Consider the following 13,992-nt stretch of genomic DNA (forward strand, 5'->3'; position numbering starts at 1 on the left):
CATAAATGCCCCTGCTGCCACTTGACAACAACCCAAAACACAGTTTGGTGAGGATCGCATCAGCACTTCTTGAGATTAGCTAGTTACACTGGCTAGGGACAGGATGGGACATAACGTGACAGGTTGGGGCGGTACACGATGCAACTCATCTTCGCTAGCCATGGTTTCTGATAACTTTACACTCCACAAACCTTTAACAGATATAGTCATGTTTAAACTGTCGCACCCTGGAATCCCAGGGCATCCAATCAAATCGCGTTTTACATTCAGGCTTAGTTTTAACAGTAAACAAAAATTGCAGCGTCCAGTACAGAGCTAACTTGCCGACTATTTTATGGCATTTTACCTAAATACAGAGACGTACAATATTTGGGGAAACATTCGCAATGTTTGATAAAATGGGAGAAGTTATTGATCACATATATCTCATCAAAATCATAAAAATGGCTAGCGAAGATGGATGCCTTGGGATGGGACGGGACTAACATGGATAACAATATATACCCCCCATTTCATTTTTTTGAAAGCTCACCAACACAGTTTTTTAACCACTAGCTGATTGTGTGAAAGATATATAAACATTTGTTCAAATACATAATGTTATAAAGATGTTGTCAAGTTTTACAGATCAAAAGTGATATAATTTATAAATACAGATGATACTGATCATTCAGAGACATGAAAATTTGGAAATTGAAAACACACTTTGATTTTTTATTAAGAACTGCAAAATTCAGACAAATTACATAGTGGTTGGGTATTATAAGGGAGATTACATCACACAGCAATCAAAATCCAATTATCTATGGCATTTGAAATTCTGATAAAAAATAAGGGCTATTCCAGTATAAATATCTATCAAACGAAAGGACTCCAAGGTTGTCAAACAGGAATCACAGAGAGAAATACTTTAAATCAAATGGTACCATATAACAAACATACTGGTCCCGCTAAAAATAGTAACAGTGACCTTGACCCAAAAATACTGAAACTCATAATTGTCCCAGATATTATGATCCTTTATCATTGTATGAAATTTTAATCAAAATCCCTCAAGGAATAAAGCCTTGGTAGCGCTGATAAACTTTGGAATGATGTATACATGTACGTACGTACATAGGTACAAGACGGACAGGGGAGGAAACCTATAGTTCCTCCACTATCCTGGATTCCATGTAGGGAGCAATATGCTTATTTTTTTTCCTGCTTCCACTATGAAAAGAAATTTTTTCTTGAATTCTTCTGAAGGATATATTTGTATATATTACTGCAATAGCCCCTAATCAAAATCAGAATAATTGCATCAGGAATGCATTTTTAAGATTTATAATAAATTAAGAGAATTCTGTTCTGTTAAATACTAAATACAATTGTATATAAACTCAGTATTAAACCTTTCTTACCACTTAGGTTTTTCTTGATGGTGATCCTGATTTTTGATTGGTTGGCTATGAGGCGTAGGGGTGTCAGTAGGAAGTCGTTTGTCTCTCCTTCCACCGCTGTGGCTTCAATCCGAGTTGTCTGCCATTCAACTTCCTTGAACAAGAGAATCTCACCACGACTAGATTCTCGGATTTTGGTTGACCGGAGATCATCCGTCTTCTGCCAATTTGGAGTTTTACTCTGGACTACAACTCGGGAAAGCTGTTTACAAAACAAACGGACTCGTAAAAAGATAATTCAACATGGTGTGAAACGGACAACAAATGTTTTTCTCTAATGTTGATTTAGATTTTGTGAACCAATTAGTTAGAATCTGATATTGAGTTATTAGCTAGTGAAGTTTGCTTGCCAACTGTCTCTACTTGGGAGGGAGACATCTGATTTTGGACACTGAATTCTAAATTTAGACACAAGTTATCAGTTGTTAAACTGAATTAAGCTTAATTTCCACAATTCAATTATTCCAAAAGAAAGAGCACCTTAAAATATGTTCTTTAACAAAAGCTGTTCTATAAGTGTACTTGTTTTTGGCTTGAACATTGGAAATCTAAGGAAATTGGCAAGTATATAAGATTTTCTCACAGAATTTCCAGAATGTTGGACTAGTAGTATAGATCTGACTTCCATCAACATTTCAGAAAGAGGCTATTTACATCCATTTTAACTCAGATGGTAAATTGTAGTATTTTACTGATACATGTATGTGATTATATTCTAAATCCAAAATATTAGAATTTGTAAAATTATTTCAGTGAAACGTTCATATTAAATCAACTGTGTTATCTGCTACAGTGTATAATCAAATTTTCAAGGTTATGAATCTCTGACACTGGCAATGAAGAAAATTAGGATTTGATCTTCAATAAGCATACTGGGTAAAGCAATACATGTCCCCTATATGGGTCCCCGCTAAAAATAGTAACTGTGACCTTGACCCAAAATCCCTGAAAATTTGTCCAAGATAGTATGGCCCTTTATCATTATGATCAAAATCCTTCAAGATATGAAGCTGCTAGTACGCTGACAAACTTTGTGTTACGTACATACATACAAGACGGATAGAGAGGAAACCGATAGCCCCCCACACCCAACGGTTTCACCAGGGATAGAGAGGAAACCGATAGCCCCCCACACCCAACGGTTTCACCAGGGATAGAGAGGAAACCGATAGCCCCCCACACCCAACGGTTTCACCAGGAGGGGACTAGTTAGAAAAATAACATTTTGACCTGGAGATTATTGATTTTTGACAAACCTGTAGAGATGCGTGGAATTTCCTGGACATAAATTTGACCGACACAGCATTTATATGGACATATATACCATCAATAACTCGGTCAGAAAAGCCATACTTTCCTCCCGACCTGTAAAAGAATAGGTTAAATAATGTTTTTCAAAATAAACTAATAAATCAAACAGGTTCTCTTGACATAATGACATAATAGGAAATGTTGGGGGGAAGGGGGGAATATTATACCAGATACTGACAGATACTGACCTGTATCAAGTTCAATATCCTGTAACTAATGAAGTTTGCACCTATACCGATATATTTGTATCCTGTATTTACCTGTAACTAGTAGTACCTAAACTGTATACATGTAATTGCATTCTAGTTCTACATCTACCTTTGATAAGTTGAACCTATGACTACATGTAGTTTTATGCTCACCAGTAATATGATTTTTACCTGTAACTTGTTCTATATTTATCTGTGACTTGTTCTATATATATATACATATATTACCTGTAATAAGTTATTTACCTGTAATTGGTTCTTTATATATACAGTCAAACTTCGTCAACTCGATCTCGGATAACTCAAAGGCCCTGTTTAACTCGAATTACTCCGGTTCCGGCCAAAATCCTTCTTTTTCATAGTAATAATAATTCGGATAATTCGAAAATCCCAAAGTAAAATGTTAGTCCCGATATTATAAAACCTATGTAAAATGTACCGGTTATCCCGAAGTTGTAAACATTATTTTCATTTTTAAACAAAATGTGTCAACAAAATACTCATCGTACGTCTCGGTAAATTGTTCACAATTTCCGGCACGGGAAGCATCCGTATTTATTTATTACAAATATCATTTTAAGCATAAATAATAAATACAATTTATTTATGATTATTATTTTAAATCAAATAGGTGTGTTTCTGGTAAGGATTTTTTTAAAAGATATATATACATGTATACCAACACGTTTAACTTGAACCTCGGTTAACTCGAAGACTCGGATAACTCAAAAGTTTTTTCACGATCCCGATGACTTCGAGTTAACGAGGTTTGACTGTACATATATTACCTGTAATAAGTTAGTTACCTATAACTAGTTCTATATTTACCTGTAACTAGTTCTATATTTACCTGTAATAAGCTATTAACCTGTAATTAGTTCTATATTTACCTGTAACTAGTTTTGTATTTACCTGTAATAAGTTATTTACCTGTAATTAGTTCTATATTTACCTGTAATAAGTTATTTACCTGTAATTAGTTCTATATTTACCTGTAACTAGTTCTTTATTTACCTGTAATAAGTTATTTACCTGTAACTAGTTCTATATTTACCTGTAATAAGTTATTTACCTGTAATTAGTTCTATATTTACCTGTAACTAGTTCTTTATTTACCTGTAATTAGTTCTATATTTACCTGTAATTAGTTCTATATTTACCTGTAACTAGTTCTTTATTTACCTGTAATAAGTTATTTACCTGTAATAAGTTATTTACCTGTAACTAGTTCTATATTTACCTGTAATAAGTTATTTACCTGTAACTAGTTCTATATTTACCTGTAATAAGTTATTTACCTGTAACTAGTTCTATATTTACCTGTAATAAGTTATTTACCTGTAACTAGTTCTATATTTACCTGTAATAAGTTATTTACCTGTAACTAATGCTAAATGTATAATATTTTACCTGTAATAAGTTAGTTACCTATAACTAGTTCTATATTTACCTGTAATTAGTTCTATATTTACCTGTAATAAGTTATTTACCTGTAACTTGCTAAATGTGCAGGGTTATTTGGTGGCCTTGGGTCATCACATGTTTCCATTTCTAAAATAACTTCATCCAAGTACTGAAATAGAATAGATGAATACAATATTTACACTTATCAAATACATAGAATTTTCAGCTTTACATCCTGCTCAGTTTGAAGTTAATATCATGTTAAAGAGTGAAAATTCTATACACAATATACTCGGTTACTTACTCGGGATGTTTCAAAGTTTTGTTATGACCCAAGTGACGTTCAGATAACAAGGTTCAAAGGAATAAATAAAACTCCTTTATTGCTGAATGTATTTTCTTAAACTTGAAAATTTGAACATGCATGCACTATTACTCTATGGAAATTTCAAGAAGTTGGCAAACCTGATGTAGATGTTGGTAAGTAATAATGATTTATTTATTTATTTATCATTAAATGGGTTTTACATCCGCTATCACGGCGTTGTGGTCTTTCAGCTGACATAAGTAATAATGATAATATGACCTATAATATAAGCACTAAATCGGAATAAAAAAAATATTGGTGGATCCCGTAAATCAATGCCTCACCAGTGAAACAATAACAGCATCACAAACAATATAATTTGTCCGATTTCCAATCCATTGTTGCTGTATTCAGGTGATAGAAATAGTCTTTGTCTACCAGCCAGCTAAGAGACACATTTACATATATGTCATTGGTTTAGTTATGGATTACATATTGCTGTGTGATTATTTCCATTTGTTAAATGTTGCTGCATAATATATTTATCCATAAATAAGCCCCCATGTTCACAAATAAGCCCCTTCCAACAAATAAACTCATGTCCAAATACTTAACTTTTTACACTGTGGAGGGGCTTATTTGAGGATAAATATGGTACTAAAGTTTTTACACAAGGGGAGGGGCTAATTTAAGAAAAAAATACAGTACTTAGCTTTTTTAACACTAGGGGATGGGCTTATTTGATAATTAATATGGTTCTTAACTTTTCACACTGAGGGAGGGGCTTATTCAAGGTTAAATATGGTACTCAACTTTTTACACTAGGGGAGGGGCTTATTTGAGATTGAATACTGCACTAAACTTTCTACACTACAGGAGGGGGCTTATTTGAGGTTGAATATGGTACTAAACTTTTTACACTAGAGAAGGGGGCTTATTTGAGGTTGAATATGGTACTAAACTTTTTACACTAGAGAAGGGGGCTTATTTGAGGTTGAATATGGTACTAAACTGTATACACTATAGGGTGGGTGGAGGGGGGGGGGGGGGGGGGGACTAACTTAAGGTTAAATGTGGTACTAAACTTTTTACCTTATGGGAGGGGGTTTATTAGAGGTTATACTGTACGTTAATTATACTGACAGTATCCCCCTGTGTACTTACTATACTTATAGGCTGGCTCTTCAGTTTTGTCCAAGCAATCTGAAACATGAAAATATTGAAGTTACCAAACTAATCTGTACGTTTTCTTCGTAATTCTGTAAAGGATACACATGGACTAACAATGTCGGAGAAAATTAAATATGAGACTCGAAAGTCTAGACTTCCTTACTAGCTCAATTTTTCAGACACATACAGTTTTAAATGGCACAATGATGCCTTTTCAAGAAAAGATTTCATTTGAGCAAATTTGAAGAAAAAAATCTTAGTCACCTTGGATATAGGTCAAGGTCATTCTTTTTTTCAAAGCTTTGCAGCATTATCTGCCAGGAAGTCACTAAAATCATGGTTCTGCGTTTTTTTGACAAATCAGAAGAAGTTTTAGATCCTTTTTGACCCCTGTAACCTTTAATACATGAACACATTTTTGCATATTTCACTTGGCCTTTTTGGCCTGTGGAGGTAAAATCTTGGCAGGATTTTATACCGCAAGTTTAAGTAAAAGACAAACATCTCTCTCGATCGCTTTTCACAGATATCTGTGTTTTTGACAGAAAGTTATGGAAGACATAAATATCTTAAACCATCAAGCTCCAGTTTTAATCTATTCTATGTACCAGGTGCTTTAATACAATGCCACGAGACAATGGAAAGATGTATCTTTAGCAGTTAAATTCAGAGAATATTGCACAGAAAAATCTAAAAATATCTCACAACCACCTGAAATGTTTGACAAAATAATTCTGTAATATGTCAAATTCAATTTGTTTAAAGCAAAACTGTTATTAGATTCGGGAAAAAAAACCTTTAGCTGGAAGAATTTCACATTTCAAAAGTACCACATCCATGAGGGTAAAAGTAAAAAATATGAAGTGTAGCATGGAGAATTTACCTGTAGGTGGGTTTAATCAAATAACATTTCGGTCTCACAATTACATTGTAAACAAAAGAATTTTACAATTTTACCATATTTAATCTAATAAACACCCTGTCCTCTGTAAGTCTGTATTATAATCAGTACCTTATAAACACCCTGTCCTCTTTAAGTCTGTATTCTACCTAATAAACACCCTGTCCTCTGTAAGTCTGTATTCTACCTACTAAACACCCTGTCCTCTGTAAGTCTGTATTATACCTAATAAACACCCTGTCCTCTGTAAGTCTGTATTCTACCTAATAAACACCCTGTCCTCTGTAAGTCTGTATTCTACCTAATAAACACCCTGTCCCCTGTAAGTCTGTATTATACCCGGTACCTAATAAACACCCTGTCCTCTGTTAGTCTGTATTCTACCTAATAAACACCCTGTCCTCTGTAAGTCTGTATTCTACCCGGTACCTAATAAACACCCTGTCCTCTGTTAGTCTGTATTCTACCTACTAAACACCCTGTCCTCTGTAAGTCTGTATTCTACCTAATAAACACCCTGTCCTCTGTAAGTCTGTATTCTACCTAATAAACACCCTGTCCTCTGCTAGTCTGTATTATACCCGGTACCTAATAAACACCCTGTCCTCTGTTAGTCTGTATTCTACCTAATAAACACCCTGTCCTCTGTAAGTCTGTATTATACCCGGTACCTAATAAACACCCTGTCCTCTGTTAGTCTGTATTCTACCTAATAAACACCCTGTCCTCTGTAAGTCTGTATTCTACCTAATAAACACCCTGTCCTCTGTAAGTCTGTATTCTACCTAATAAACACCCTGTCCTCTGTTAGTCTGTATTCTACCTAATAAACACCCTGTTCTCTGTTTGTCTGTATTATACCTGGTACCTAATAAACACCCTGTCCTCTGTAAGTCTGTATTCTACCTAATAAACACCCTGTCCTCTGTAAGTCTGTATTCTACCTAATAAACACCCTGTCCTCTGTAAGTCTGTATTCTACCTAATAAACATCCTGTCCTCTGTAAGTCTGTATTCTACCTAATAAACACCCTGTCCTCTGTAAGTCTGTATTCTACCTAATAAACACCCTGTCCTCTGTTAGTCTGTATTCTACCTAATAAACACCCTGTTCTCTGTTTGTCTGTATTATACCTGGTACCTAATAAACACCCTGTCCTCTGTAAGTCTGTATTCTACCTAATAAACACCCTGTCCTCTGTAAGTCTGTATTCTACCTAATAAACACCCTGTCCTCTGTAAGTCTGTATTCTACCTAATAAACATCCTGTCCTCTGTAAGTCTGTATTCTACCTAATAAACACCCTGTCCTCTGTTTGTCTGTATTCTACCTAATAAACACCCTGTCCTCTGTTTGTCTGTATTCTACCTAATAAACACCCTGTCCTCTGTTTGTCTGCATTCTACCTAATAAACACCCTGTCCTCTGTTAGTCTGCATTCTACCTAATAAACACCCTGTCCTCTGTTAGTCTGCATTCTACCTAATAAACACCCTGTCCTCTGTTAGTCTGTATTCTACCTAATAAACACCCTGTCCTCTGTTAGTCTGTATTCTACCTAATAAACACCCTGTCCTCTGTAAGTCTGTATTCTACCTAATAAACACCCTGTCCTCTGCTAGTCTGTATTCTACCTTATAAACACCCTGTCCTCTGTTAGTCTGTATTCTACCTAATAAACACCCTGTCCTCTGTAAGTCTGATCCATTTCATTTGATAGGTCACTGTCATTTTGTATTGTATGGTTTTCTCTCATTTTGTTGAAATCTGTATTGCTTTAGAAAAGACTTCTTCTTTGGATATACATGTATAAACAACAGTTTCAATATATGTATACAACCTTGAATCCTATCTTGGGGACATGTTAAATTTGAATTCTATAAAAAATTTTATCTAATCTCTTCTTCGCTTTGTGGATACAGCAAATAAACTTGCAGCTGAATTTTAAGATATTTCGTAAGTCTACTTCGGCTGGAATGATTGCGTTGACATTTAAGAATGATATCCCTGGATGCATGACTGTATGTGATGTGATCAAAATTGTTATGTCACTCAAAACCTTTAACCTTTCCGGTTTTTTTTGCCGCAAAACATAATTATGTAGAATGTCTATACTATACACAAACAGAAATCTCAAAATGGAATCTGTCAGCTATATTGTAAAAGCCCAATCTATATTTTCCAAAATCTGGATCATTTACTCATAAAAATATTTTATATGTGTGTAAACTGTTATCCGTTCAATTTAAGTTTCGAGCCCAGAAGCTCTAAAGTATGGAGCATAATCTGATAGAGTGATCAAGCCATTTAATTTCATCTGAAGGACCTCGTCCGGCAAACCACGCGGGTTAGCCATGGTGACCAGAAAGGCTTCTCAACACGATTGGTCCATTACGTCTGCCAATCGAGTGTCAAATGAAGCACTACCAGAGAGACCAAAATCTCGTTACCAACAACCTAATCTACTTATACACACAGTCCGACAGAATCTCAGAGGCCCTGTCGACGTGGCGATAGGTAAAATACAAATTCCGGTCAGCTTTACAAAAACATTTCTTATTTTCTATAAATCACAATTTTTCATGGATTTACATAAAAATTTATGAGAAAATATTTTGAAGTTCAAATTTTACCCAAAGAGCCTTAACACAACAAAAACATATATTACAGAACGAGGTCTGGTTTGTACACAAATAGACCTTATTTGCACAAGTTCCCTGTCAAGCTATTCAATCTTCTTACAGAGAGATCCAAGATATCATGCCCAGACTTGACACAGTATCATCTTATATTAAACAGGATCTTACAGTAACCCAGGTTTATCCTTCAGATAAACAGCCATAATGTCCTAAAATACATTTAAACCTGACAATGACTTTACACTTACTTTACAATAAACAGCCATAATGTTCTCACATACATTTAAACCTGACAATGAATTAACATTAACTTTACAATAAACAGCCATAATGTCCTAAAATACATTTAAACCTGACAATGACTTTATACACTTACTTCACAATAAACAGCCATAATTAATTATCAAAAAATATTTAAACCAGCTAGACAATAACTTTACAGTAGAATAGCCTTAAGAATGATTTAACATGAAAATAATCTCTGACATTTTTATATATAATGACATTATAATGAAACTGCCTTAATGAATAATAACTTGACATTAGAATGATCATTTCCTGAAACTAAAATCCATTTTCAGCATAACATGAGATCCCTGAGGGATCTTTCTGACCCTTAATGAATTATCTTTACTGGTTCCATATAAGACCGATCCTTTCTCTACTTTTCATTCTTTCCTCTTTTTCCCTTAATGATTTTATAAAAAGGAAAACCTTTATACAGAATCTAAGAAAGATTTAAGAATTTTTTTTTTGAAGATTAGAGATAACAAATTTTAACTACAGGTATCAAAATCTAAGATAGCCGCCTGCTAGTCATTTTGTTTTCCCAATCAGACTCAAAATTGAATGTGCACAAGAAGGGACAAATGGAAACCTACAGGTGAAGTTTGAGAAATATCCCTCCAGAAATATCCCGTCAAGAAATAGTGATAAGAAACGTCAACTGTCAAAAGCCAACATGGCCACCTGTCGGATCAAAATTGAAGTTTGAGAAACATCCCTCTAGTACTATTCAAAATGCCCCCTTTCCATGTAGGTTTATGTTTCTCAGGAAGCTCAGAAACGGGCCGGTCTGTGCTGTCTTGGTTTTGTCCTTGGGCAAGACACTTTACCCTAACTGCTCTGGATGGCATTCGACAGGCATCTTGTTCAGTGAGGTAGGCACCAACTACTACAAGGAGACCCTGCCTAAAAATTACCCTGGCTGTTCAAAGGGTGTTAAACCCAGCAAACAAATAGACAAACTTTTCAAGAAATAGCGATAACACATTTCAATTGTCAAAATCCAAGATGGCCCCTTGTCACCCATTTCTTACTTCTCACAAAATACAAACGGACCAATGATAGACCACTGTTGGACCATGGACAGAAGGCAATTGGAAGGCGGTGATGATGGTTTGTTGAAAATCAAGATTTCTATTAAAATGAAATCCTCAGATACAATATTTTATAAGTTACGGAAAACTCGATAATACATGACATCAAAAATTATCTGGTCTGCTGAAACAGCATCTGGCTGGTAATGTTAAACTTTATATGCTAAAAGTGTATATCAATTCTATTGACGTCAGGTCTCAAAATATTAATTATGCATGCATGAAAAATTTCAAAATAAAAGATCTTTGATCCTCTAGTTTGTCAAAAGATCTATAAAATTATTTGATGATGTCACGCCCAATATAATAATGTTAATATACAAAGACAGCATCACGTACCAGCTGTGATTTACAGTAATAGGAATTTGAGAGCATCGGAAAACTTCTATATAATTAAGATTTTTGTAAAGATAAAGCAATCTCCATGGAAACATTTCTACAGTTTTGTTATTTCTTCAGCACATGTACATTATTTATACATTGCATTTGAAGGACTTGCACAATTAAAATACCTGTATTTATGCAGAAACTATGTATTGTATATAATTTACAATTATAGGCTTCAGCAGGGGTCAATACTTCAATTTAATAACCTGAGAAATCATGACATTTACAGGTAGAGTTTATGGGTCTTACTAAATGAGATGATGTGTATTCAACTACGGATATGCATGCAAATATCAAATCATTGTAAGGTATTTTGCTTTTCATAAACAGACATATGTTCCACTACATAATATACTGAAAAAGTGTCCGTGATAAGTTATAATGCATCATGTTACACGGATGTAAAAACTGTATATCCCTCTGGTGAGATCCCTCTGGTGAGAAGTAAAATTTCATATATCGTATTTATTCTAATAAACGCCCCCACCCTAATAAACGCCCCCCCCCCCCCCTTTTTTTTTGGAAAGAAAAATTCCTCAATTCGAGAAAAAGAACTTACCGTGCCACAGTTATATATCCATCCACGTGTGTCCAGAGGTAATTATTTAAAGGATATCCAACATAAAACTAACACAAACCACAAAACAAAGTTTCAGTAACTATATACACAGTACCACTATATGTTTCATGGTGTGAAATGGGTACATACAACAGATCTCACAACTTACCTACTCTGAAATTTTGATCTCCATTAAACGCCCCCCCTTGGAAAAATTTCACACCCCCAGGGCGTTTATTAGAATAAATACGGTATCCCTTTCGTGATCAGGGAAGTAAAATTTCATGTACCCCTTTTGTGAGGGGAATAATCTTGATATATCCCTCTTGTGAGGGAAATAAAACTTCATGTATCCCTCTCATGAGGGAAATAAATCTTCGTTTATCCTTCTTGTGAGGGAAATAAAACTTTATGTATCCCTCTTGTGAGGGAAATAAAACTTCATTTTCCCCTCTTGTTAGGGAAAGAAAACTTCATCTTTCCCTCTCGTGAGGGAAATAAAGCTTCATATATCATTGGGGAAGGTGCCCTCATGTTCTACACAGAGTTGTCTCCCTTCCGGTTGTCTGCATATGGCAGACAAACAGCAATACAAACATTTTTGTGCAAAGTAAAATGGATTAAATTCTGCACAACCAGAATGCACAAAAATATCAACAAACGTACCAGTTATTAACTGTTTTGGAGAGTTTTTTTCAAAAGGAAACTGGTAATAACACCAAGACTTGGAATCATATCAATCGAGACTTGGAATCATATCAATCCAGACTTGGAATCATATCAATCCAGACTTGGAATCATATCAATCGAGACTTGGAATCATATCAATGGAGACTTGGAATCATATCAATGGAGACTTGGAATCATTTCAATCGAGACTTGGAATCATATCAATCGAGACTTGGAATCATATCAATCGAGACTTGGAATCATATCAATCGAGACTTGGAATCGTATCAATCGAGACTTGGAATCGTATCAATCGAGACTTGGAATCATATCAATCGAGACTTGGAATCATATCAATCGAGACATGGAATCATATCAATCGAGACTTAGGAATCATATCAATCGAGGCTTGGAATCATATCAATCGAGACTTGGAATCATATCAATCGAGACTTGGAATCATATCAATCGAGACTTGGAATCATATCAATCGTGTGACTTGGATCACAGGGGTTTGTCATTAAAAAGATGCTTGTGTATCTGGACTCTTTTTTAAATACCATCATTTATTATTATTTTTGGTATAATAAAACAATTTATGGCCCTGGTTGAAAGGGTAAAATGAAGGCTTATCTATTCTATGGTGTCATATTTCCCTCAGCCAGACCCTCAACAAATATGATACCTTCGCGTACATGTAAATAAACCTTCATATCACTCTGAAACCTGGGCCATAAATGCATAGCCTCACAGAAACTATTATTACTATGCATATAACATAAGAGGTTGTTCAAGAATATATAAACTTGACAATTTGAAAATTTATGTGCGAAAAAAAAACAGAAAACAAGTTTAATTTGTGTAAAATACCTTACCGTATTTACTGGGTATATTTTAGCTCATGTTGGAGAAAAAACATGATTTTTTCTACCTAATGAAAAACAACTTCTTTTCCATGAAAACGCTCTTTTAGAGTGATCATTAATAATTAATTTTATTCTAGACAAATAACGCTCTTTTAGAGTGATCATTAATAATTAATTTTATTCTAGACAAATAACAAACATCTTAACCTTGAATATGTCTCTTTTTTCAAATTTTGAACTTATATTTTTTATTACGGCACCCAATGGCTTAATTGGGTCTGAATATTACATAGCAACTCCATGGATTTCAAAACGAGGCTACGACGTGAAAAATAAACAACAGATAACGGATTGGCATTGTATAACTATTAGATTTTCCAGACACGCCGAATCGAGCTGAAATACACACACGCCGAAGTAACTTATACAAGATTTCATTCAGAAACTCTCTGTTTACAACAAAATAGACGTATTGCATTAATAATTTATGATTTCTCAATTCACCTTACAGAAACAAATCAGCTTTTCGTGCTGCATTGTGGACGTAAACATGATAGGCATACTTGGAGTTTGTTGCTCAATATCTCACCTGTTTTCAAAATGGCGAGTCATAATGCATGTCTTGTGATTAACCAATGTCAGGATGTGACAAATAAGTATAATTTCAAACACCTGGAGCATGTGATAGCCTATACAATAAGTGGACTTTATCAGTATTATCCATGAATGTAATTTACCACAGACCCAG

General features: G+C 34.6%; 1 protein-coding gene and 1 long non-coding RNA gene across 3 annotated transcripts in view; both read right to left on the reverse strand.

Annotated features, from left to right (window-relative positions):
- The window catches only part of LOC117336598 (UHRF1-binding protein 1-like), a 123,120-nt gene that overhangs the window by 85,670 nt on the left and 23,458 nt on the right, over nucleotides 1–13,992 (reverse strand). Inside the window, exons 3-6 of the mRNA XM_033897210.1 lie at nucleotides 5,838–5,876; nucleotides 4,453–4,535; nucleotides 2,699–2,807; nucleotides 1,404–1,644 (exon numbers count right to left, since the gene is read on the reverse strand). Of these exons, the coding sequence (XP_033753101.1) occupies nucleotides 1,404–1,644; nucleotides 2,699–2,807; nucleotides 4,453–4,535; nucleotides 5,838–5,876 (472 nt within the window). The remainder of the gene's footprint in view (nucleotides 1–1,403; nucleotides 1,645–2,698; nucleotides 2,808–4,452; nucleotides 4,536–5,837; nucleotides 5,877–13,992) is intronic.
- On the reverse strand, nucleotides 7,236–8,015 carry LOC117335828. Of its 2 annotated transcripts, XR_004534500.1 has the most exons (4): nucleotides 7,886–8,015; nucleotides 7,613–7,840; nucleotides 7,333–7,529; nucleotides 7,236–7,287 (listed from the first exon to the last, which is right to left on the reverse strand). It is a non-coding gene; the product is annotated as an uncharacterized LOC117335828 (long non-coding RNA). The 2 variants fall into 2 exon arrangements; XR_004534499.1 differs by having other exon boundaries at nucleotides 7,613–8,015.

The sequence above is a fragment of the Pecten maximus genome, chromosome 10 (genome assembly GCF_902652985.1).
Source record: "Pecten maximus chromosome 10, xPecMax1.1, whole genome shotgun sequence".
Lineage (NCBI taxonomy): Eukaryota > Metazoa > Mollusca > Bivalvia > Pectinida > Pectinidae > Pecten > Pecten maximus.